Source organism: Silurus aristotelis (assembly GCF_946808225.1).
Source record: "Silurus aristotelis genome assembly, chromosome: 12".
NCBI lineage: Eukaryota > Metazoa > Chordata > Actinopteri > Siluriformes > Siluridae > Silurus > Silurus aristotelis.
The window spans coordinates 20,691,593-20,718,001 of NC_139585.1; the positions used below are offsets into that span (position 1 = coordinate 20,691,593).

The 26,409-nt window shown below is 38.5% G+C and overlaps 3 protein-coding genes across 4 annotated transcripts; 1 reads left to right on the forward strand and 2 right to left on the reverse strand.

Annotated features, from left to right (window-relative positions):
- Positions 1–2,830: 2,830 nt before the first annotated feature.
- Positions 2,831–4,664, forward strand: rbp4 (retinol binding protein 4, plasma). Its single transcript, XM_083556101.1, has 6 exons — positions 2,831–2,955; positions 3,109–3,227; positions 3,332–3,468; positions 3,584–3,690; positions 4,104–4,316; positions 4,444–4,664. The coding sequence occupies exons 2-6, from the start codon at positions 3,126–3,128 to the stop codon at positions 4,458–4,460; spliced, it is 576 nt and encodes a 191-aa protein (XP_083412227.1). The 5' UTR covers positions 2,831–2,955; positions 3,109–3,125; the 3' UTR covers positions 4,461–4,664.
- Positions 4,665–4,739: 75 nt separating this feature from the next.
- On the reverse strand, positions 4,740–17,001 carry cep55l (centrosomal protein 55 like). The gene is made up of 9 exons (XM_083556100.1): positions 16,874–17,001; positions 16,189–16,400; positions 15,797–16,069; positions 8,312–8,356; positions 7,468–7,618; positions 6,564–6,874; positions 6,258–6,329; positions 6,052–6,177; positions 4,740–5,761 (listed from the first exon to the last, which is right to left on the reverse strand). The coding sequence occupies exons 2-9, from the start codon at positions 16,384–16,386 to the stop codon at positions 5,546–5,548; spliced, it is 1,392 nt and encodes a 463-aa protein (XP_083412226.1). The 5' UTR covers positions 16,387–16,400; positions 16,874–17,001; the 3' UTR covers positions 4,740–5,545.
- Positions 17,002–18,881: 1,880 nt separating this feature from the next.
- prrt2 (proline-rich transmembrane protein 2) lies at positions 18,882–25,274 on the reverse strand. 2 transcript variants are annotated; one of them, XM_083556249.1, is made up of 5 exons: positions 25,028–25,274; positions 24,066–24,368; positions 22,794–23,104; positions 22,415–22,544; positions 18,882–20,485 (listed from the first exon to the last, which is right to left on the reverse strand). In XM_083556249.1, the coding sequence occupies exons 2-5, from the start codon at positions 24,295–24,297 to the stop codon at positions 20,469–20,471; spliced, it is 690 nt and encodes a 229-aa protein (XP_083412375.1). In that variant the 5' UTR covers positions 24,298–24,368; positions 25,028–25,274; the 3' UTR covers positions 18,882–20,468. The 2 variants fall into 2 exon arrangements, with proteins under 2 accessions (XP_083412375.1, XP_083412374.1); XM_083556248.1 differs by having other exon boundaries at positions 22,794–23,107; positions 25,028–25,226.
- Between the last annotated feature and the right edge of the window lie 1,135 nt (positions 25,275–26,409).

Here is a 26,409-nt window from a genome sequence, read left to right on the forward strand (position 1 = left end):
GTACTTGGCACAGAAAATCCAGGATTAAACAAGAGGTGATTACTAGGATGTCCTTACTTGAATAGGTTTGAACTGGCAATTGGTTACACACTGAATTTACAGGCTGGAGCTACCAAAAATGGTCTAGCATATAAACCAGCATAGAAAAGATTTTGATTTAGGTATTTAATACCTTTCACTATTCTGATGGTCAGTACTGTAATATTAAGGTTTTTGAAAGTTGGACATAGACAATAGCTAATATAGCTAATCAGTGTCTATTGCTGTGTAGACTCCAAATGTCTCCTTTGAAAACTCTGTCTTCCATGCATCATCATTGTTCATGTTTTAGTGTAACAAATTATTCTTTTGTTTCCTTCTATTCATGCTAGTTTTATAGCAATTAAAATGCTAGTACAGTAAACAGCCATGCAGCTTTTGCACCTACAGGTGATTTCTAAAGAAAAACTGCTTAAAACATGTACAAAGCCCATGCAGCAATTACTTGTCTCTGTAATTTGTTTCTTACTTTATTACTGCTGAAGACATATAATGATACATCCCAAAATATTTTTCCCATATTTCCTCCAATAATTTCAGCGTTTGTTTGCCAAACTGCTTTTGTCTTATATCTTGTTACGTATTGCCTGTAAAGTAGTAAGGTGAATTTGACAGTTACTTTAGTACAGAGAACAGTTGGTAATATTATAAATATTTTAGAAAGTAGAACTGCAGTGGATAGCATTGTTGTCTCAGCTCCAATAGCCCTTGTTTGATCTTGTGGTTGGGCTACCATCTGTATGGAGTTCTCCCTGTGTCCAGATGTTCTCTGATACAACCCTACATCTGAAAAACATGTTGGTATGTAAATCAGCTACACTAAATTACTACATCTAATAATTACTTTTTGGTCCTTAATTACATTAAACGTTAACGTACATTAATACGTTTAAAATGTTGTGAGCACCCTTTTGATCTAATACAGCCATGAGTCTTTTTGGGAAAGATGCAACAAGTTTTTCACACCTGGATTTGGGGATCCTCTGCGATTCCTCCTTGCAGATCCTCTCCAGTTCTGTCAGGTTGGATGGTAAACATTGGTGGACAGCCAATTTTAGGTCTCTCCAGAGATGCTCAATTGGGTTTAGGTAAGGGCTGGGCCATTTAAGAACAGTCATGGAGTTGTTGTGAAGCCACTCCTTCGTTATTTTAGTTGTGTACTTAGGGTCATTGTCTTGTTGGAAGGTAAACCTCCGGCCCAGTCTGAGGTCCAGAGCACTCTGGAGAAGGTTTTCGTCCAGGATATTCCTGTACTTGGCCGCATTCATCTTTTCATTGATTGCAACCAGTCGTCCTGTCCTTGCAGCTGAAAAACACCCCCACAGCATGATGCTGCCGCCACCATGCTTCACTTTTGGGACTGTATTGGACAGGTGATGAGCAGTACCTGGTTTTCTCCACACATACCGCTTAGAATTAAGGCCAAAAAGTTCTATCTTGGTCTCATCAGACCAGAGAATCTTATTTCTCACCATCTTGGAGTCCTTCAGTTGTTTTTTAGAAAACTCTCTGCCGGCTTTTCATGCTTCCATCAGGCCACTCTGCCATAAAGCCCCAACTGGTGGAGGGCTGCAGTGATGGTTGACTTTCTACAACTTTCTCCCATCTCCTGATTGCATCTCTGGAGCTCAGCCACAGTGATCTTTGGGTTCTTGTTTACCTCTCTCACCAAGGCTCTTCTCCCCCGATAGCTCAGTTTGGCAAGACGGCCAGCTCTAGGAAGGGTTCTGGTCGTCCCAAATGTCTTCCATTTAAGGATTATGGAGGCCACTGTGCTCTTAGGAACCTTAAGTGCAGCAGAAATATTTTTGTAACCTTGGCCAGATCTGTGCCTTGCCACAATTCTAGTCTCTGAGCTCTTTAGGCAGTTCCTGAGTTAAATATATGAGTGTCACAGCAAGGGGTCTGAATACTTGAATACTCTTTTTTAATAAATATGCAACAATGTCAACAATTCTGTGTTTTTTCTGTCAATATGGGGTGCTATGTGTACATTAATGAGAAAAAAGAAATTAACTTAAATTATTTTAGCAAATTGCTGCAATATAACAAAGAGTGGAAATTTAAGGGGTCTGAATACTTTCCGTACTTTACGAATACTAGCTCACCTGGTTTGAGAACAGGTAATAACGTGCGTGCACCTACATTCCACCACGTAGGTTTCACCATTGTTTAGACACCCTAGGTAGAGGGCAGGTGCCACCCATTGTATTTTTATGACAGCGTAGCCTAGTGTAGTAAGCTAGTCTGTTGCTGTTTGTTAGTTAGGTTAAGCTTCCAAAATACAGTCTAGAGTAGACCTTTTTATTATGTTCATTTCATTGGCACTGTCCATTTCCCCCCCAGCAAATTAAATAAAATAAACTCAGCAATGTTCTGAGACTGCTTGTAAGTATATATGATGTAAAGTAGTCATGAGAAATTTGATTCCAGTATACTTGCAAAGTCTGTAAAACTGGTGTATACAAATGTACATCTGGGGATTTTTGTGCTGGTGGACTGCTGGTGGTCTGCTTAACAACAAGAAAAGACAGTTGTCCCTTCATTGCTTTATGTGTTCCAACATGTTTTATCTTAAAAGGAGGTAAGTATAAGAAATAATATCAAATAAATATAGGGATCATATGTGCAGGAGCGATGGTTAATACATAGTGTTGTTTTTCTAGATGCTTATTACACTTAATGTTTCGTAACAGGGTTGTGCAAGTTCTCCTGGGAGGGACAAAATGAGCAAACATTTTCTTGGATATATGAGACTCTTGCAGTTATGCAAAAAAAAACTGTCCAATGAACAAAATGCTTGGAGTGTGGGTTTTCAGTTACTGGGTGGGATTGTGAAATTCTCTGCAAGTTTGCCTTATATAAGCTCAGTGTGTAACAGTGTTGCACAGATTCTCATCCTGTACGTCTGCTAAGGTATGGTCTTGTCTAATTAATTTTCGTGAAACATCTGGAAAACATCTGCTTGGCTATTTCTTTACTGTTAGAACAAATTGGAAAGAATGTGTATGTAAAATGTTTGTTAGTTATTTAAAAAAAATCTATTTTGTCTTATCTGTCATGCTGCAGATTCTACAAACAGCAATATGCTGAGGTTCACTATTGCCCTTTGTGTCCTGACCATAGCCTGGGCACAAGACTGTCAAGTTAGCAATATCCCAGTAAAAGAGGACTTTGACAGGTACAGGGTAAGCAACATTTTACAGCTTTTAATCTACTCATTGTTTATGTGTTTATGTTTTTTGTTCGATTCTTGCCATTCTGTGGTCACAATTACCTGTGCATGTTACAGTTCCAAGGAACATGGTATGCTGTAGCCAAGAAAGACCCAACAGGACTTTTCCTTTTGGATAATGTTGTGGCAAATTATAAAGTGGAGGAAGATGGAAAAATGACAGCCACTGCATATGGCAGAGTCATCATTCTAAAGTTAGTTAAAGATACTTAAAGTTAAAGGTTACACCTAAAGGAAACATTTTTTTCCAACATTTCAAATGCCATCAATCACTCTTCTAAATTCTCTCTTTATTATTTCACATTTTAGCAACTGGGAGACATGTGCCAACATGTTTTCCACATTCGAAGAAACTGAAAACCCTGCCAAGTTGAAAATAAGATACTGGGGTGCAGCTGCATATCTCCAGAGTGGATGTAAGTGAAACTATAGCTTTTCACTTTGGGGGGAAAGAATCCTATGCAAACAGTCAGAGTGACCGTGTGCAAATGTGTGCAATGTCCAGAAAGTACAAGTGTACACAATGTATGTGTGTACACGTGTACATTCTGGACAAGTGTACACAATGTATAAGTGTGCACAATGTCCAGTGTGTAATATATAACAGAATGGATGGATGTCTATGGTAAACAGTAAGTCCAAAAAATGAAAATGCCTATAGATATGCTGCAGTGACCAATGTGCATTTTGCTCAGCGCAGTGGCTGAATGCGAGTCCAAGGATGTCTGGTATTAGGACTTTTTTCAGTAGAACAAACAAAAAACTTTGACTTTAACCCTATTCTTGGCTCATAGTGAAACTCTTGTCTTGTTTTTGATTGTCCTACAAGATGATGACCACTGGGTCATTGACACTGATTATGACAACTACGCCGTGCACTACGCCTGCAGAGAGCTGGATACAGATGGCACCTGTCTGGATAGCTACTCCTTTATCTTCTCCCGACACCCAAGTGGTTTAAGGCCTGAGGACCAAATGACTGTGACACAGAAGAAGCAAGAAATTTGTCTTCTTGGCAAATACAGGCGGGTTGCCCACACCGGTAAGTGATAGCTTGTGAATGCTGTGACATTGACTTTAAAAATAAAATGCACTCCATAACCTCACACACCACTTAAAGTTATATGTTGCAAATCTACTTGATGACTGCAATTTTCTTTATTTTGCAGGTTTCTGTGATGCCTGATTCCATGATTCTCAAGGCTATTGCCAATAGCTTTTTGTTGCATTTCAATGTCAATACAAGTGTAAATAAACCCAAATATTATTCTGAACATAATTCATTAACCAGAATAGAACCACAGAACTAAAATGAGTGAATAATGACTCTTTTACAATGATTGTTGTATTACATAACCTGAATATTTTTCAATAAAATGTTTAAATTGGATACAGTGAGTCTTATTGCAGATATAATCAACATATAGCACTATGACTTAAGCGATGAAGACTTTAGACAACATTGTCCCTTCAAACCAGAAGTTTATTATAATAAGGTAAGGCTTAGTATATACATTGCTGTTTATTGACTGATTTTCTTATTACATGAATCCCTGAAGTTCTGAACATAATGTTTTAATGTAAATGTTGTGAAGGAACAACAATCAGAAAAAGCATACACAATAGCAAATGGCATCAATTAATGTTTTTGTCAACATGAATACTTTACAAGTAGTAACAGGTTGAGTTATAAAAAATAAAATGTAATAAAAAGGCTTCTTCTGCTTCTTTAACCTTATTTGACAGTTATATACACCCCACCTGGGTGTGTTTTCTAAATTGAGACATCCTAAACCTCCTTCCCCCTGCAGTCTCACTAATCTCCATGCTTTAAATAGGTCTAATACAAGGATTTAATTGCATGTAGCCTAATTCAAGACAGATCTGATTTCGAAAATAAGGACAGAATACTGAACGCGAGTTTATCCTGTGCCACTTCAACACCTTTAAGGCATTGTCATGATAGGAAGGTAAACCTGCCACTGGAAAAATAAGACAACGTGAGTTGAATGTTTTCAAAACAGTTTATGCATAATTAAAAATAAATGAATGAATTGGTACGTACATTTGAGTTAACCCAAAAGAACTAGCATAAATAAAAATTTCCCTTAAATAAGCTTCACATTAATAAAAAAAATATTCAAAATCCACCCAAGCACACAACTAATTAATTCAAAACTCAATGTATTAAACAGTGGAAATATTATTTGAAATAAAAAAATAATCTGATACAAAGATATAAAATGGGGAAGTAAAACAAACAAAAAGATCTTAATGAAAGCAGTAGTCAAGATGTGCAAGAAGCTCTCTGTGTTGACTTGTAGGGTATGAGGTCCTGCAGTTGGGACACTCCAGAAAGCTCTCATCCAATGTGTTGGAGCTTTTTAATGGAGACGTGGGGTTCAGGATGCGGTCCTGAATGGTCATCTTATCCAAATCCAGCCTTGTGTATGAGCTTGGCTCAGAGAACCGAGTTTCTCGCTGTCTCTAAAATAAATAAAAATTTAGATAGATTAAATAAAATTTTTGATTCATTTGTAAAGCAAATTTTACACAAAAAAAAAAAAAAAGGATAGTGGATATAAATGTACACAAAGAAACAACTAAAAAGTTAAGGATCAAGTGTCTTGCTCAAATGACTAACACTGACTTTATTTCTGTCCGATTCAGAACAACTGCTACATTCTGATTAAAATAGCAGATTAACTATTCATCGAATATTTCATTGCTATTCAGCTATGATGTCCTAATCAATTATTTGCATTGAAAAAACTTACGGTCGACTCCAAGCGTGTGATTTGATCTCTAGCCTTGCGAAGCTCTTTAAGCACTTTGTGAAGCTGGTGCTGTAGACTTTGATGGTCTAGTTTCTCATTCTCAAAGTCTCTAGAGGACAAATTAATCTGCCAGATAAATTAGGAAATGTTTTTTAGAAATCATTCCAACATCTTTCTGGTAGTATGAGGTTCATTAAATTTTATACCTGTTGCTCTAAAACAGCAATTCTTTTCTGATCTTCATGCTGAGTCAGTAGAGATTTCTGAAGAAGGTTCACCTTTCAAAAGAGAAAACATCACACTTGTAAGTGAGACAGGGACAAAACAAAAGGTGTACAGCATGGACTGAAAAAATGCTAGAATCCAATGATTGTTTTTCAAACCATTTTAATTTAATAAAATAAATTCTGACTATATTTACAACCAAAAACTGTATTTAGTGCAAATAATAAAAAAAAAAATTTGCCAACATTAACATTACTGTACTTCCCATGCTGCCCTGCCTAGCATACCTGCAGTAGCAGCTCGGCCGCTCTCTTCCTTTCCTCCTCAAGCCTAACATCAGCGGCATCTATCTCACACTGCAGTCTGGCTACTCGCTCCATATTTAGCTTCCGTTCCTCTGCCACAGTCTGTCGGCTGCTTCTCCGCTCCTCTTGTAGCTCCTCCTGGACTCGCACCACCTCACGGCTCTTCTCTTCATACCTGGCCTTGAGCTCTTCAAGCTCGGCCTGTAGGCGGCTCGCTCTTTTGCGTTCCTCCACCCTCTCCCTTTGGCTGTCTTGTAGCTGCTTCTCCTGCTGCACTGATGCAGATGATGGACCTGGACCACAGTTTAAAACATGAACCACCCATTAACCTTAAAAGAAAGGCTTGCGGGTGCTAATGCGATGAACATGCAAGATAATTATGATTAAGTAACATGTTCTTGTTTGTGTATGGCTAACTATTGTGTTTAGATATAGTATGGAATTTTAACATAAACAAATACAGGTCAAGTCTAAATGCCTAATTATACCACATTCCCCATAAGTCCTAGTACTGTCCACTATATCAATTCCATTGATGTAGATGCATGCAAAAAGATACATTTGTCTAATGTTAGCGCAAGTAAATGTCTTTGTTGTACTCTCTGTACCAGCTGAATTGATCTGAAGTTAACATGCTAAATGATCTTTGTGGACCATGTATATATGACAACAGTAGAAAAACAAAAGTAAGTTGAGATGTCAGCTAGAATAATTTATTAACTGACAATGCATTTAAAGAGAACATGGTCACTGCTCACATGACAGATGTAGCAGTGGATGTTTAAAAGCATCTGTGTAGAGTGTAGAGTTTTTAGTGTTCTGTAAAAGAGGTGGATACACTCCAGTGACATCATTTCTTTCTAAAGTATATTTGGTGTGGCCCTACCTTCTGAATTGCCCTCTTTGTGCTGTTGTTGGAGTGTTTGCTTGGCTTGGTTTAACTGCTGCTCAAGCTCTGCAACTCTGGCCAGAATCCCTTGAACAAAGGCCTCTCGTTGTTGGTCATAAAGAAGCCACTGCTGATTTTTTTCCAGAGCCTTGCATTGGGGGAATAAAAAAATAAGTCAGCAGGTAATGCATTTGCCTTTAAAAGTCTCATGGCATTTTTATTAATCTAGTTAATCTATTGATTCTTGTTCATGGACACAAATTTCCCTATCGTTTCGTGTTACTCAGCACGACTGGCTTAATCTGACTCCGTTTGCATAACAGAGACTGAGGATCATGGGTAATGCCGACAGAAATGCCAAACGTGTTTATTTTTCCCCGTTTTTTTCCCCCCGGAGAATAGGCAGAATATATTGGGTTAGAGTTATACTGTAATATCTCCTTAATTAACCGGGAGAATATATTTACTGCATTTTGGAATTAACCAGTGATGGTTGTTTATTGTAGCGAGTAGCTTACAGAATATAAAGCAATTAAAACAAGGATCAAATCTCCTGATTAAGTGTTGAGTAATAGTGCTTAAAGGTTAAAAAAAAAAACAGTTCATTGTATGTGGTACCAAGTAGGCAGAAAGAAAAATGTGGTGGACCCACTGAAAATACTCCCTATTGAAATACATTACCTGGAAAATTGTGCTCAGTGTCATGATAAAAGAGGGAAATTTGTGTCCATGAACACGAGTCAATAGATTAAATTTAATGACTATTACGAAATGCTATGAGACTGGGCTCAAAAGTTATGCTGAAATCAGAGGATTGTGGATTGTGCTTTTGTCGACTCACATCTCGTAGTTGCTCCTGGATCATGGCAGACTCACCTGAAGGAACCTAATGAATACATTACTCATGTAAATCTTCAACTAATGCATAAAAAAAATACAAACCACATATTAAAACATTTTATTTACAATGCTGTTGTATGCTCAAATCTGATCTACAGTCTTAAATGTTCTAGCAAATTTTAGTTGCCACCATGAAAATTCATTCCTCTCCTAAAAACCTACTCAGTCAGAATTATTTACTATCCAGTGGGCTAACCTCTGGAAAAGGGTGAAAGGTTTATGACACAAGGCCTGCTGGCCTCCAATAAGAGTTTAAGTATATTAGTTAAGAGATCAGTTATTTGGATCTGTTCCAGTCATTCACTTTTCTAGCACTATGAGGTACATTTTTTACTTTCTTATTTTGCTGAATTTTATTTATTTAGTCCCACTTCAGAACTCTTATGCAAAGTATTCACCTGAGCATTTAACTCTGCCCTGGGACACTATCAAAGAAGTGAAATTGCTGAGCTACCCCACATATTTAAATCAGATCATACCATCTGGTGATTTGTATTGCATATAGCTGAGTGAAAGCTATACAATTATTAATACAGTTTAGAAACTTTGCTTGTGTACACTGACAAACAGGAACCAAGAAGGGCATGTGTGGCGTTGAAAATTTGTGAGCATTTCTGAAAACACACTACCATCTAGTGGAAGGAAGCTCTACAAAAACCTGAAAAAACTTTGAGCAGCTGCTATTAGGCAAGAATTTGGCATTTGGTAAATCGGTATTTAGAGCAGTGGTCCCCAACCCCCAGACCGCGGACCCGCACTGGTCTGTGGGTCAATTGGTACCGCCCACACAGAAAGAATACATAACTTACATTATTTCCGTTTTATTTACAATCTGATTCTGAACAATGTTTCATTTTGGATTATTACAGCTGTCTATGACTCACTCTTGATGCATGTCATGATGCTTAGCTCGGTCACATGTCTTACCTACATCCGCTACCTTCTTAAAGGGGCTGCTCCGGCTGCTAACACATAATACATTACTGCTAAATTAAAACCCAAAGCTAGCAAAATTGTCTGACATTAAACTGGTCTGTGAAAATATTGTCCGACATTAATCCGGTCTGTGGCTCAAAAAAGGTTGGGTACCACTGATCTAGACATCACACCAAAAACTTTTTTTAGGGGACCAATAATCAGGATCATTTGAATCTGTGAAGACTGAGCAATACTTATTTCTTTTCAATAAGCCTACAAAACATTTTTTGTACAACAACATATGAATTATGGGAAACCTATAAAGTCCATGTATACTGTGAAATCTAGAACTGTTCCACACATGCATCTTCCATAAAATCTGCATATAATTGGCTACCAACAATACCCACACAGAGTCCTTATTTGGTGTAGGTGAAATTTACAAATTTAGTCGTCTTGTCCTCTGTAAGCTGAATTTGCAGGTCAAGCAGGAAGTGTGAGTCCCAAGTCATCCAAGGCATGGGAGCATTTTATATTAAACACAACAAAGACTGTAACTTGCAAGTTATGCAAAGCGGAGTTTATGTGGCATGGAAGTACCACAATGCTGCACGAGCACATGAAATGAAAACACAGGAATGAAGGTGGAACATCAGCAAGGTAAGCAAAATCTGTATAATCTTCATCATGTGAAAATGGTGTAGTTTAATAAAGTGCTATTGTGTAAACTGTTTGTTTGTAACTTCAGGATAGTCGCACTGGATCTGTTCCGTCAGGACTCGCGAGCATCAGGCTGCGCAATCAGTTTGCTTGTGACATTGTGATGGATTCAATTAAAACGGTGCGAACAAACACTACAGCAGTAAACTTCTGACTTCAAATGTGATGTACTGTGGCTTTACAACGTTCAAATGCTTGTTTTAAATGTTTGTATAGTTAATTTATGCATATACAGTATGGAAAATAAGTATTTGAACACCCTGCTATTTTGCAAGTTCTCCCACTTAGAAATCACGGAGGGGTCTGAAATTGTCATCGTAGGTGCATGTCCACTGTGAGAGACATAATCTAAAAAAAATAATCCAGAAATCACAATATGATTTTTTTAACTATTTATTTGTATGAGACAGCTGCAAATAAGTATTTGAACACCTGTCTATCAGCTAGAATTCTGACCCTCAAAGACCTGTTAGTCTGCCTTTAAAATGTCCACCTCCACTACATTTATTATCCTAAATTAGATGCACCTGTTTAACCCAGCCATTAGGGGGGCACAAGCCAGTGTACTCTTAGTGCCGGTCCCAAGCCCGGGTAAATGGGGAGGGTTGCGTTAGGAAGGGCATCCAGCGTAAAACATGTGCCAAATCAAATATGCGGATCACAAATGAGAATTTCATACCGGATCGGTCGAGGCCCGGGTTAACAACGACCGCCACAGGTATCGTTAGCCGACAGGGTACCGGTGGAAATTGGGCTACTGTTGGCCGAAGGAGGAGAAGGAGAGGAGGAAGGCGTCTACAGAGACGGCAGGAAAAGGAGCAGTGTAGGAGAGTAGAGGTTCGGGTTGGTACTTTAAATGTTGGTACTATGACGGGTAAAGGGAGAGAGATAGCTGATATGATGGAGAGGAGAAAGGTAGATGTGTTGTGTGTTCAGGAGACCAAGTGGAAAGGGAGTAAGGCCAGGAACATTGGAGGTGGGTTTAAACTGTTTTATCATGGTGTGGATGGGAAGAGAAATGGTGTAGGGGTGATTCTGAAAGAAGCATACAGTAAGAGTGTAGTGGAGGTGAAGAGAGTTTCTGATAGGGTGATGATCGTGAAGGTGGAAGTTGAAGGGATGATGATAAATGTCATCAGTGCCTATGCTCCACAAGTTGGCTGTGAGATGGAGGAGAAAGAAAGATTCTGGAGTGAATTAGATGAAGTGGTAGATGGTGTACCTAGGAAAGAACGATTGGTGATTGGGGCAGACTTTAATGGGCATGTAGGTGAAGGGAACAGAGGTGATGAGGAGGTGATGGGTAGGTATGGTTTTAAGGAGAGGAATGTGGAAGGGCAGATGGTGGTAGATTTTGCTAAAAGGATGGAAATGGCAGTGGTGAACACGTATTTTAAGAAGAAGGAGGATCATAGGGTGACGTATAAGAGTGGAGGAAGGTGCACACAGGTGGATTATCTTCTGTGTAGGAGATGCAACCTGAAGGAGATTGGAGACTGTAAGGTGTTGGCGGGGGACAGTGTAGCTAGACAGCATCGGATGGTGGTCTGTAGGATGGTTTTGGAGGCGAAGAAGAAGAGGAGGAAAGTAAGGTTTGAAAGAAGAATAAGATGATGGAAACTGAAGGAGGAAGAGTGTAGTGTGAGGTTCAGGGAAGAGGTCAGACAGGGGCTTGGTGGTGGTGAAGAGGTGCCGGATGATTGGGCAACTACTGCAGGAGTGATGAGGGAGGCAGCTAGAAAAGTACTTGGTGTGACATCTGGAAATAGAAAGCAAGACAAGGAGACGTGGTGGTGGAATGAGGAAGTGCAGGAGAGCATTAGGGGAAAGAGATTGGCAAAACAGAAGTGGGATCGACAGAGTGATGAGAAGAGTAGGCAGGAGTACAAGGAGATGCGGCAGCAGGTTAAAAGGGATGTGGCGAAAGCCAAGGAAAAGGCATATGAGGAGCTGTATAAGAGGTTGGACACTAAGGAAGGAGAAAAGGATTTATACCGCTTGGCCAGGCAGAGGGACCGAGCTGGGAAGGATGTACTGCAAGTTAGAGCAATAAAGGATGGAAAGGGAAATGTGTTGACTAGTGAGGAGAGTGTGTTGAGAAGATGGAGGGAGTATTTTGAGCAGCTGATGAATGAGGAAAATCAGAGAGAGAGAAGGTTGGAGGATGTGGAGTTGGTGAAGCAGGATGTAGATAGGATTAGTAAGGAGGAAGTGAGAGCAGCGATTAAGAGGATGAAGAATGGAAAGTCGGTTGGACCAGATGACATACCGGTAGAAGCGTTTAGATGTTTAGGAGAGATGGCAGTGGAGTTTTTAACCAGATTGTTTAACAGGATTCTGGAAGGGGAGAGGATGCCTGAGGAATGGAGAAGGAGTGTGCTGGTACCGATCTTTAAGCATAAGGGAGATGTGCAGACCTGCAGTAACTACAGGGGAATTAAGTTGATCAGTCACACCATGAAGTTATGGGAAAGAGTAGTGGAAGCCAGGCTGAGAGAAGAGGTGACCATCTGTGAGCAACAGTATGGTTTCATGCCGAGGAAGAGCACCACAGATGCCTTATTTGCTTTGAGGATGTTGATGGAGAAGTATAGAGAAGGACAGAAGGAGCTGCATTGTGTATTTGTGGATTTAGAGAAAGCGTACGACAGGGTGCCGAGAGAGGAGTTGTGGTATTGTATGAGGAAGTCAGGTGTGTCAGAGAAGTATGTGAGGGTGGTGCAGGACATGTATGAGGACAGTGTGACAGCAGTAAAGTGTGCAGTAGGTACGACAGACTGGTTCAGGGTGAAGGTTGGACTGCATCAAGGATCGGCCCTGAGCCCTTTCCTGTTTGCAGTGGTGATGGACAGGTTGACGGACGAGGTCAGACAGGAGACTCCCTGGACTATGATGTTTGCAGATGATATTGTGATTTGTGGTGAGAGTAGAGAGCAGGTTGAGAAGATCCTGGAGAGGTGGAGATATGCGCTGGAGAGAAGGGGAATGAAAGTCAGTAGGAGTAAGACAGAGTACATGTGTGTGAATGAGAGGGAGGGCAGTGGAGTGATGCGGTTGCAGGGAGAAGAGGTGGAGAAGGTGGAGGAGTTCAGGTACCTGGGGTCAACAGTGCAAAGTAATGGAGAGTGTGTTAGGGAAGTAAAGAAAAGAGTGCAGGCAGGGTGGAGTGGGTGGAGAAGAGTGACAGGAGTGATTTGTGATAGAAGAGTATCTGCAAGAATGAAAGGGAAAGTTTATAGGACTGTGGTGAGACCTGCGATGTTGTATGGATTAGAGACAGTGGCATTGAGTAAAAAACAGGAGGTGGAGCTGGAGGTAGCAGAGCTGAAGATGTTGAGGTTTTCGTTGGGAGTGACGAGGATGGACAAGATTAGAAATGAGTTTATTAGAGGGACAGCACATGTAGGATGTTTTGGTGACAAGGTGAGGGAGGCGAGATTGAGATGGTTTGGACATGTGCAGAGGAGGGACATGAATTATATTGGTAGAAAAATGCTGAAGATGGAGCCACCAGGTAGGAGGAAAAGAGGAAGGCCAAGGAGGAGGTTCATGGATGTGGTGAGGGAAGACATGCAGGTAGTTGGTGTAAAAGAGGCAGATATAGAGGACAGGGTGGTATGGAGACGGATGATCCGCTGTGGCGACCCCTAATGGGAGCAGCCGAAAGAAGAAGAAGAAGAAGAAGATGCACCTGTTTGAGGTCGTTAGCTGCATAAAGACACCTGTCCACCCCATACAATCAGTAAGAATCCAACTACTAACATGGCCAAGACCAAAGAGCTGTCCAAAGACACTAGAGACAAAATTGTACACCTCCACAAGGCAGGAAAGGGCTACGGGGAAATTGCCAAGCAGCTTGGTGAAAAAAGGTCCACTGTTGGAGCAATCATTAGAAAATGGAAGAAGCTAAACATGACTGTCAATCTCCCTTGGACTGGGGCTCCATACAAGATCTCACCTCGTGGGGTCTCAATGATCCTATGGAAGGTGAGAAATCAGCCCAGAACTACACGGTAGGAGCTGGTCAATGACCTGAAAAGAGCTGGGACCTTCGTTTCCAAGGTTACTGTTGGTAATACACTAAGATTCACGGTTTTGAATTAAGACATGTCCAGGCATGTCTTAAGTTTGCCAATGACCATTTGGATGATCCAGAGGAGACATGGGAGAAAGTCATGTGGTCAGATGAGACCAAAATAGAACTTTTGGGTCATAATTCCACTAAACGTGTTTGGAGGAAGAAGAATGATGAGTACCATCCCAAGAACACCATCCCTACTGTGAAGCATGGGGGTGGTAGCATCATGCTTTGGGGGTGTTCTTCTGCACATGGGACAGGGCGACTGCACTGCATTAAGGAGAGGATGACCGGGGCCATGTATTGCGAGATTTTGGGGAACAACCTCCTTCCCTCAGTTAGAGCATTGAAGATGGGTCGAGGCTGGGTCTTCCAACATGACAATGACCCGAAGCACACAGCCAGGATAACCAAGGAGTGCCTCTGTAAGAAGCATATCAAGGTTCTGGCGTGGCCTAGCCAGTCTCCAGACCTAAACCCAATAGAGAATCTTTGGAGGGAGCTCAAATTTCGTGTTTTTCAGCGACAGGCCAGAAACCTGACTGATCTAGAGAAGATCTGTGTGGAGGAGTGGGACAAAATCCCTCCTGCAGTGTGTGCAAACCTGGTGAAAAACTACAGAAAACGTTTGACCTCTGTAATTGCAAACAAAGGCTACTGTACCAAATATTAACATTGACTTTCTCAGGTGTTCAAATACTTATTTGCAGCTGTATCATACAAATAAATAGTTAAAAAATCATCTATTGTGATTTCTGGATTTTTTTTTTTTTAGATTATGTCTCTCACAGTGGACATGCACCTACGATGACAATTTCAGACCCCTCCATGATTTCTAAGTGGGAGAACTTGCAAAATAGCAGAGTGTTCAAATACTTATTTTCCTCACTGTATCATTAAATTATTATATACAAAATGTAAGCAATTATATATTCAAGATGCTTATATCTTCACAACTGAACAAAATGTCTGTCTATTCTTTAAACAAAAATTGTCAAAACAATGTTTTATATTTTATATTGATTTTGGTACTTTATATTGAGTATGGTTGTCAACTTGCTATCTGCAATTATCATTAAAAACAAATTGCTCTATTTTACTCAAATGATTAAACTTAATATGTGGCATTAGCATTTTTTAAAGTACATTTTATACATACATACCCTGAATTGAGTTGTGTTATATAGGTATAATAGGCAAAACATCTACATGGAAAAAAATTATTTGTAGTCTCTTTCAAAAGCATATCCCTGAAAGATAAAAACATGTTTGAGAGGAATTTATACAGATAAGTAGCGCTGCAACTAACGATTATTTTGATAATCAAATCATCAGATATGTATATACACACACATATACATAAACATACACATACATACACACATTATCAAAATAATCGTTAGTTGCAGCCCTTCTTCTTCTTTTTTTTTTCATTTTGCTTCTCCCATTAGGGGTCTGTATAAATTCCTCTAAAACATGGTTTTATCTTTCGGGGATATGCTTTTGATAGAGACTACAAAGCACCTTCTGGTAATTAGGAAAAAATGTTAAATAAAACTACATATAAATCAAATATATAATTATTATAAAATATCTTAATGCTAGTTCAGTAATTTATCGGTTCGGTGTTTACATATTTTGTTACATGCTACAGATAAAGTATAATTTCTTTAATCAGAAGCATATGTGGCGAGACAGAAAGTCACTCACCTGCATGTCCGCACTACGTTTTTCGAGTGCTTGACACTTCTCAGTGAACGCCACCAATTTGTTTTTTAGGTCCTCAGTCTCCTGCGATACGCTCTGTAAGAGTTTCTCTCTCTGTTCTGCCTCGTGCCTTTTCTGATCCAGCTGGTTCTGCAGCGAGGCAACAAGCTCTCCACCTTCAGCCCGCAGCTGTTGCCTCATAATGTCGATCTCCTGTTCTTTAGCCAGCAGCTGCTTTGTGTTCCTTTCCCTCAGTGTCTCCAATGACAAAATCCTCTAACACACACAGACACAAAAAAAAAAGATTCAGGTGTGTGTGAGAAAAAAAAAAAAAAAAAGTATGGCTGATTAAGTTAGTGCATCATTTACAGTCTGATTAATGAAAAGAGACTTACCTCCAACAGCTTGTCTTTATCTGCATCTGGACATGCAGGAGGATGCCTTAGCTTTCGCTTTGAAAGTTCATCTACAGTCTTCTTCAAATGGGCGTTTTCCTTCTTCAGGTTTTCAAGTTCAGCTTCTAAAGCCTTTGAGCCACTGCTTTTAAATCCTAGTTTATTTGCAAAAGTTTCCTTGGCTCCTTTAGATGCCATTTCTGAATTGTTCCCTGAAAAATAAAAAGTACACAGTATGCAAAGTATTAAATAAGACAGATAAAGATATAAACAAGATTGGATAAAGAGATAGAAATTATTTTATAGATATACAGAAAAGATGATAGCTGCAATCTAGATTAATTGGAAATGGCTACATTTATTAATCTCAGATGATTGAAGGATACACAATATAAATTACGTATTATAGCAACATATGAGTCAGAAGTATAAAAGTGTTTAGCATTATACATTCATTAAAAGTATTACTAAGTGTTTTTACGATGTTATGACCTTTAAAGTTGAAAGGTAACCTTTTTATTATGTAATTTTCTATCAGACCTCCCTACTAGAGAGTAATAGGTTAAGTATATGTTATAGCTCGATAACATAGCTCTCTAACTCACTAGCTTCACTGCTAAAGCTAATGATTTACCCTAACTCAATCTTAAATACCAACAAATAAAAAAATATACATATCACTTACGACTGTGGGCTTTATTTCAGGATTTGTAGTTAATTACAGCATACCATAGCTCACTAACACAAACGGTCTCTCGCTGTCACACTTCCGTGTTGAGAACAAATTTTTAAACGCGCCGCGTCCTGCGTCACTTCCGTATATTTAAATTTCAGGTGTGTTCGAGTGAAGTTTTTTTTTTTTCCCTACCCATATTCCACCAAACTCCGCCTCCTCTCCCAAACAGGACCTTATACCACTTATTTTCTTTTCAGTCCGATGTCAAGTACTTTCAATACCAGTATTTGTTTATATTCATATCAATACCGATACAAATACCAGTACTTCTAAAAGCCATGGTTACTAATATGTAATAAACTACAGCGAATTGGACATCTAATTGAATTACTCATTCATTTATATTAATATATTTTCATGTTTTTTTATACAGTTTATACTTTTTATTTATCTACTTTTTTTGTTTGTTTGTTTGTTTTATAGCCTTTATTCAATTCCTTTTTATGCTTAAATGCTGTTTTTTTTTTAAAACAGTTGTAAAAAAGCATTTTACTGCATGTCGTACTCTGTATGTACTGTATGTGTCATAAAATTTGATAATTGATAATTGATCTATTTATTATTTAGATCTAGAGATAGATAGATAGATAGATAGATAGATAGATAGATAGATAGATAGATAGATAGATAGATAGATAGATAGATAGATAGAACTTTGTCATTGCATAATGAAGGTCCACATCAACAAAATATAATAACTGTTGCCACTGTACTGTTATTGTGCCTTTGGTGATAAAGTTTTCCTGGATGGTATTGCGTAGATATATGTGCTACTGAACTGAGATCCTTAGACGCATTATTGGTTTTATTTCACAATAAGTTCTGTTTGTGCATGTGCATAAAATGTGCAATGTTTTGAACAGTCTACAATTGTAACAAAAGCATGTGTTGGAAGTATTTAGCATAGGTTCAGCAAGGGCAAGTGTAGAAACGTTTTTCAATAAAGTAAAAGTATACATAGAACTGCACAGTAAGCCATAACAACAATATTATAATATTATAATAATTATAACAATAATAACTGTAATTGTAGCTGCTGTTGTCAACATATTTAAAGTATTGTTTCTACAAGGAATTAAACAAAATAAGGTGGAGTTAATAGGGTCAAGTTAAAAGGACAAACAACAAGGACAACAATTTGGAATACTGAAAAGCAGAAAGTCAGTTTATGACTGTCATGGAAACTTCTGGTAGAAAAAAGGTTTCCTTTCTTTTTCAGTTGCCACCCAGAAATGGCACAGAAAAACTGTATACATTATTATGTACACTTATAATGAGAATATATAAAGCAAGGGTGTAGATTGTTCTGACATAAAAAAAAAAAAGAATTGACAAGAAAATCACCTTACATTTTTTTATGCTTTTTATACATTTATGCTTTCATGGTACCTCTAAATATTTCCCCCACCTATGCCATTCATCTATATTTAAAAATTGGTGCAGGATAAAAATGTACTGTTGCTGTCTGCATTAAAACTCTTTCCTCTCTCCAGGTTTTTGTGTTCTGTCCCTTTTTTTTATGCTTCATTGGTAATGACAGGCAGCCTCACCTCCTCCCTTCTGCACCTACCTTGCCCACAATCTCGTGTGTATTCCTACTCTCATGTAAAATCTCCCGAGAGGCTTTTCTCTCCATCCCGATGTGAAGCCTGCTGTGTTTGTTATGAATGTTTTTTTTTAGGTCTTTACTATTTCATTCCCTCTAAAACATATAAAGACATAAAGACTCACACATGCAAACTGACACTCTCCTCTGCTGCCACAACTTCATGTCACTAATATTATTAAATAAACCAACACTTTTTCATCCTCTTGGCAAGTTCTACATGTCAATGTTAAATTTGTGAACCTACACATCTTAACAAAATCTGACAGCATTCCCAGCAAACAAAAAAATTCGATCAGGCAGTCTCAGCATAAGAGAAAAAAAGCAAACAAGAAACAGAAAGACAGCTTCTTAGGCTTAATAACGGATATACACAGCAGTTTATTTATCTTTTCCTTCAGAAACACACTTTCAGGACTTACAAAAAAAGGCCATGCACATATAAGTGCCATGCTTGTTTTATGCAATGCAAAAAAAGAAACAGTTCTACCACACAGACTTCTTAAGCCAGACAGTTACTGCAAGTTAAACAATCAGAAATGTGGGAAAAATACAGCCAGGTCATCAACTTTGTGACTACTCATACTGTTATTTTCATCATACTCATACATTTTAGTCAAATTATCTGTTTATCTGCATTGTCTACTTACAATATTATAACAAAAAATACCACAGTACAGATATGGTTTAAAAAAGACAATCAAATCTCTAATATTAACTGCATCAGGAATTCAACAGTTCCACTGCAGGTAAAGAAAGGGATAAATAATTATTAGCAATGCAATATATAATGTGAAACATGAGGTTTCATTGTTAGTCCACAAGTTTAATATTAAAGGTTACACAGTGCTTATATGTAAATCCTACAATACCTTTTAATACAAAAAGATCACAGCATATAAAGTCTATATACAATGGGTGCTTAACCTGTACGAGACATTGTGTCCTATGAAACCATCCAAAATTTTCTTCAAACCCTTGCATACAAACACGCTACATATGAAGGTTTTTTTTTGTAAGAAAAAAAAAAAGTGGAATTTGTGTAACTGCATTATTGCATTTATAAGGGCCATATTTATGACACTGATGTTTTAAATGATTACAATGATCATTGATAATCAGGTAAAAGCTAAGAAGACACAACGCAAAACATATGATAACCTGACAACGTACAGCAACATACTGTGTGATTGTACAGTCATTACAATTTGTGAACATTGTGTATAAAAAAAAGTGAAATAAGTTAAATTAAATAAGTTAATAAAAAAATAAAATATATTTTTCACCATGTAAAACAACCTATAAACATTTTCTATGACATAAACTTTGTATTAATAAATGAGCTGCCTTCTTTCTGCTTGTACTCCAGCAATGACTCTTCAATGACTACTCAATGATTTTTCACATTTAAACGTTCAGTTTTCATTTTCTGCCAATGTGGCCGTATCGTTTTACACTCTAAAAGTGCAATGTGTATTCTCCTCCTCTTCACATGACAAGGGAAAGTCTCAGGACCTATGGTGCATTTTTCTCACGCAGATTCTCATAAATGTTTTGCATGAAGTGCATTTCTCACAGATGATCTTAAACGTGCATCTTGACCAGGCCATTTTTTTTTTTTTTCCATAATATAGATTGTGTGCGGGTAAGAGCTTCATCATTTTCAACACAAGCACCAAGTGCTTTAAGTTATTTGGCTTTAAAGGTCCAATGCAAACACTGATTCAAACATTCATGCATTTCTTCTTTATTTCTAGTGAAGGGGTTTCAGGTAGAATAAAGACTGCAATTAGTTTTATTGTGTTAGAGAGGAACAAGGTGTAAGCTTATGTATTAACCACCTAGCTAAAACTGTAATCAAGGGAACAAATAGATAGAAGCATGGTCTTCTGGTCAGTAGTCTGATGTGATGCTGAATTTAAGAGGAAAAATCTCAGCTTAGGATTTCACATTAACTGCAAAACACAAAAAATAAAAACAGTTTAGAGGATCAATCCTGCTGAATACCACTGCATATTTTACTTAAAGAAAGCATTAAAAAATGAAAACAATGCCAATAGGGAAAAGCACTTACATAAATCAATATGAAGCCAAACAGTAAATACAAATAGCCTCTCAAAAAATAATCAGATTTCTACTTTAATATTTATGAATGAGTTTTTTTATATACAGTGGGTACGGAAAGTATTCAGACCCCCTTAAATTTTTCACTTTTTGTTATATTGCAGCCATTTGCTAAAATCATTTAAGTTCATTTCTTTTCCTCATGAATGTACACACAGCTCCCCATACTGACAGAAAAACACAGAATTGTTGACCTTTTTGCAGATTTATTAAAAAAGAAAAACTGAAATATCACATGGTCCTAAGTATTCAGACCCTTTGCTGTGACACTCATATATTTAACTCAGGTGCTCTCCATTTCTTCTGATCATCCTTGAGATGGTTCTACACCTTCATTTGAGTCCAGAAATTTTTTTATTATACTGATTGGACTTGATTAGGAAAGCCACACACCTGTTTATATAAGACCTTACAGATCACAATGCATGTCAGAGCAAATGAGAATCATTAAGGTCAAAGGAACTGCCTGAAGAGCTCAGAGACAGAATTGTGGCAAGGCACAGATCTGGCCAAGGTTCCAAAAAAATTTCTGCAGCACTAAAGGTTCCTAAGAGCACAGTGGCCTCCGTAATCCTTAAATGGAAGACGTTTGGGACGACCAGAACCCTTCCTAGAGCTGGCCGTCCGGCCAAACTGAGCTATCGGGGGAGAAGAGCCTTGGTGAGAGAGGTAAAGAAGAACCCAAAGATCACTGTGGCTGAGCTCCAGAGATGCAGTCGGGAGATGGGAGAAAGTTTTAGAAAGTCAACCATCACTGCAGCCCTTCACCAGTGGGGCTTTATAGCAGAGTGGCCCGACGGAAGCCTCTCCTCAGTGCAGGACACATGAAAACCCGCATGGAGTTCTCCAAGATGGTGAGAAATAAGATTCTCTGGTCTGATGAGACCAAGATAGAACTTTTTGGCCTTAATTCTAAGCGGTATGTGTGGAGAAAACCAGGCACTGCTCATCACTTGTCCAATACAGTCTCAACAGTGAAGCATGGTGGTGGCAGCATAATGCTGTGTGGGTGTTTTTCAGCTTCAGGGACAGGACGACTGGTTGCAATCAAGGGAAAGATGAATGCGGCCAAGGACAGGGATATCCTGGACGAAAACCTTCTCCAGAGTGCTTTGGACCTCAGACTGGGCTGAAGGTTTACCTTCCAACAAGACAATGACCCTAAGCACACAGCTAAAATAACGAAGGAGTGGCTTCACAACAACTCCGTGACTGTTCTTAAATGGCCCAGCCAGAGCCCTGACTTAAACCCAATTGAGCATCACTGGAGAGACCTAAAAATAGCTGTCCACCAACGTTTACCGTCCAACCTGACAGAACTGGAGAGGATCTGCAAGGAGGAATGGCAGAGGATCCCCAAATCCAGGTGTGAAAGACTTGTTGCATCTTTCCCAAAAAGACTCCTGGCTGTATTAGATCAAAAGGGGGCTTCTACTAAATACTGAGCAAAGGGTCTGAATACTTAGGACCATGTGATATTTCAGTTTTTCTTTTTTAATAAATCTGCAACAGTGTCAACAATTCTGTGTTTTTCTGTCAGTATGGGGTGCTATGTGTACATTCATGAGGAAAAGAAATGAACTTAAATGATTTTAGCAAATGGCTGCAAAATAAAAAAGAGTGAAAAATTTAAGGGGGTCTGAATACTTTCCGTACCCACTGTATATCACAACATAATGCTAAGTTTTTTTGCAGACAAACAGTCATAGATATACCACACAAACTGCTGCATATTATTGTAAGAAACAAATGTCACTTACTTGATAAATTGACAGCACATGCCACAATGATGACAACCCCACCCACAATTGACACAATGGAAAGTAGCTTAGCTACCCGACCCAGACGTATGGCTCCATCAATATTTCCCTGTTCCAAGCTGTTGCGGGACTAGAGATAGAAAAAAGAAGTCACAGAGTATGTCGATTACTCGTTCTGGCAGACACAAATAACAAGTAAGGCAACAACTAATAATACTGATATCAGATCTGTATATACTCATTGGGCATAAAAATACGGATCTGCTTATGTTAATTTCTGGATTTTAATTTTATTTTTATCTCATGATAAAAAGCAGCAAACAAAAAAAATCAAAAAATGTTCAGCTTCCCATCAAAGTTAATTCTCAATTCTGCTCACCATGACAGAGTAGACAAATCCCACGATGTTAATTGGCCAAACAGGGCAGAAGCAGGCGATAATAGCCAGAATGAGGTAATCTTTGGGTTTGGAGCGATCCAGTGGTGGGTTGGTTGCCAAGCTGGAGTGGCGGGAGATTGAAGGCCGTGGGGAAAATGCTGTGTAAGCAATAGAGCTTGATCTGCTACCTTTTCTCGTGCGTCCAAAATGAGGAGGGTGCGCATGAGGCATGGAATGGTGACGGCGAGGTGGAGAGGAAAGTCTAGGAACTCCTGTTTTTGCTTCAGGAGGAGAGGAGTACACTCCATGACCTGCTGACAAAGATGGAGGTTTCAATAAAGATTACAGATTAAATTTAATTTCTTGAAAAAAATCATTTCTTCCTCATTTTATGAATGGTGCAATGGTTTAGCTGATCTCAATCGACAGATAATAATAAATCGAGACAAACTTTTTCCCTGTATATTTGAATAGATCAAAACATATATCAGTAGCCACAGCTAGCCATTAAAAGGCAGAACTGGAAGCAGTCTGGGTTGATTTAAATGACCCCTTTCCCATGTGACAGTGACAGACGTCTGCACTGGCAGTCCTTGATCATTAAACAAAACTACACAAACAAAACCTTTAATTAATTAGTGCTTTTATAACATTAGGATCTCCCTTGCTAATCATGACAAGACAATCTTACAGCCATTTTTAATTAGAATGCATGAATTTAATTACATTAAGTGTATACACTCAAGGTAGAAAAAAATATATATCTTGCTTTTCCTCAAAATGACCTTATAAACTATGTCTTACTGGCCTTCTTAATAATGAAAATGCTTAACTCAGCAGCCTGTCAAGCTACCACAAACCATGTAAATAGACAGTGGTTCTTTACAATAGATTGTTACTTGGAATGAATGCTGAACTATTTATAGGATGCTACATTGATTTAACAGTTAACCACTGGTTCCATCAGCCTTGACATAAAGTGCTCCCTGAGTAAATCACTGTTGCTTTCAGGTATAAAAAAAAGTGCTTTTGTGGTCAGTCTGGCACGATAATTTATTGCTCGTCTAAAATATGCCTTTTATATAATATTTATCTTTTTCACCAATTTACTGAGAATAAAAGCTTATTGTGGTGGCAAGTATTTATAGATAATTCCAAAATTACATCCTGGGTTCATCAAACTGCCAACGAAACAAGGTTAATGTGAAAAAAGAAAAACAAAAAAAACAATTTCATACACCCCAGACCTAACAATAAAGATCAAACTACTACCATTTGCAGTCTTCGGTTTGATGACTACAACGACCTCTCCAGACTCATGTACCTCTCCCTGGGTTTGCTGGTGCAAAGAGAGGGGTTGCAGGCAGGGGAATGAGTCAGATTTGTGGGCAGAGAAGGCTTTCTCCGTTGGCTGAATTGTAACAGGGCCTGGAGTCTGGCTGCCTGATGGTTCTCTATCTTGGGGTCCAAGCAATGAGTCGGTCAGCGCTTGGTGGTTGTCCATTTTTATGGAAAAAGATGTCAGAATGTCCAAATTGAAGATCGGTGAGGTTTAAACAGGGATAAGATAACCACCTGAAACATAGAACATAACTATATAAGCTTTTTTCTTTCATTAGCACTGATCCGGTCAGAAATGTGAAATGAGTTGCATCATTACATTCTTGGGCTCTGGGTTATTAGGGGAAGAACAACTGGCAAAAAAAAAAAAAACAACAACAACAGCAAAAAACACTTCCTTTATTTTCATTTTCACATCAAAATCCTTTAAAAATTTTTTTTTAGATGATATCAGTTAATGAATTATTTTTCTGTTTATTTTATAGTTCACTGCTTAAAACAGATTCAGATTAATTAAAGCTACAAAATAAAATTAGCAGTAGAATACATGCAATAGAGCACATGCTGACTGGATCGAATAAAGACATTTATTTCTGAGGACCTGAGAACATTAGGGCAAAAGGAACAAAGCCACAGAGATGGAGAGAACCATTTCCAATCAAAATGAGAAGCAGATAGAGCACAAAAAAAAAACTGAAATATTAGGAAAAATAATTAGGTTCTTGAATCAGTAACACCACAGGTAGGTTTCACCTTAGCAGCCTGCAAAACAAGACAAAGAGCCCCCTCCCCCATTACACACACACATACGCCCTCCCCAAAATTCATTTACATTATCCATATGTATTTGATCCTAAAGCTGTTATTAATTGCAGTAAGGGATACAAACATACCTCATTCACATTCTCCGATTGAAGCCCCTCTTGAATTCTCCTGTGTGCGTTTGTTTCTAATTGATATTCGTTAAATATGCGTTAAAACAAAGAAATCACACGTGGTCGTATTTCTCCGACTAGCATATTTTTTCCCCATAGGATCTGAAATTGAGACATGCACAAAGGCAGCATCCATCCCATAGTCAACTAACAGAATGGGAGAAATGGGGGGGGGGGAGAAGACACCAGGGCTACGTCCCATTTCACAGACTCCCTTACTAAGCAGCCTGACAAAGCAGTGCTCCATCACAGCATGCGCACTATTTATGCAGCACAGGAGTGTGCGGTTTGAGACTTAGCCACAAGAGTTGTTTATTTACTGTAGTGAATGATATGGAAGGGCATCTGGTTGATGCCCATGTCACGTGGTTTGCAAAAATACAGCGTGTTGTGCTGTGAAGAAAGGGATCTCTTTGTCCTGTTTGTAATTAATATCCAAATAAAAACATTGCACAACTTTGCAGTATTTAAAATGCCAGTATACAATTTCCCTTTCTCGCCTTGATACTTTGTGTATACATACTGTGCAACACTGTTTAATTCACTTAAATTTCGTTTTATTTGTGTAACGCTTTTAACAATGGACATTTTCCCACTGCAGCTTTACAGGTACCAGAATACATCCTAATTTTGTTCAGTGATCTCGTGCCATGATTTGATTTATTTATTTTTTTTACCTCATCATAAATGCATATCCATAAAGACATCTAAGTGATTTGAGCTCAGTAACAAAATGTATTTTCACTGCAGAAAAAAAAAAAGTATTGTAAGACCAACACCGCCTCTCATGGTGTTTTCCTAAACCCTAGTCCCAAATTGCATGCAAGATCAGTGCGGCAAGGAGCTTGACAACAGACAAGCAAGCACATGCCTATTTAAAAGTAGTTGTAATTTTACGCCCCCCTATGGACACAAATAGTAAACGTGCAGTATGACACGGTCGTCTTTTAATCACAAACATTCCTGAGCAAAAAAAAAAAAAAAAAAAAAGGGAGTTAAAAAAAATTGCAACATTAATCTGTTAATGGTCTTAACAAAAACATCGACATTTCAAAACACAGATTACATCTTTCCACTCATACATCCATACATATATTGCATGTTATGACGACTCGAGGAGGAGGGGGGTGCCATACAATTCTATGCTCTATAATCTTCCATGGGGTTGAGAGGTGTTAACAGCCATAGCAAGTAACTCATTCGTCTGTTTATTGAGCCCTTCTGTTCTACGGAATAAGGTGGGGTTATCATGGAAGAAGCCACACAAATCAGGATATATATTACACATAACAGATTGAAGGTGATTAATAAGTAGTGCTTTGCATCAGGTTTGCATTGAC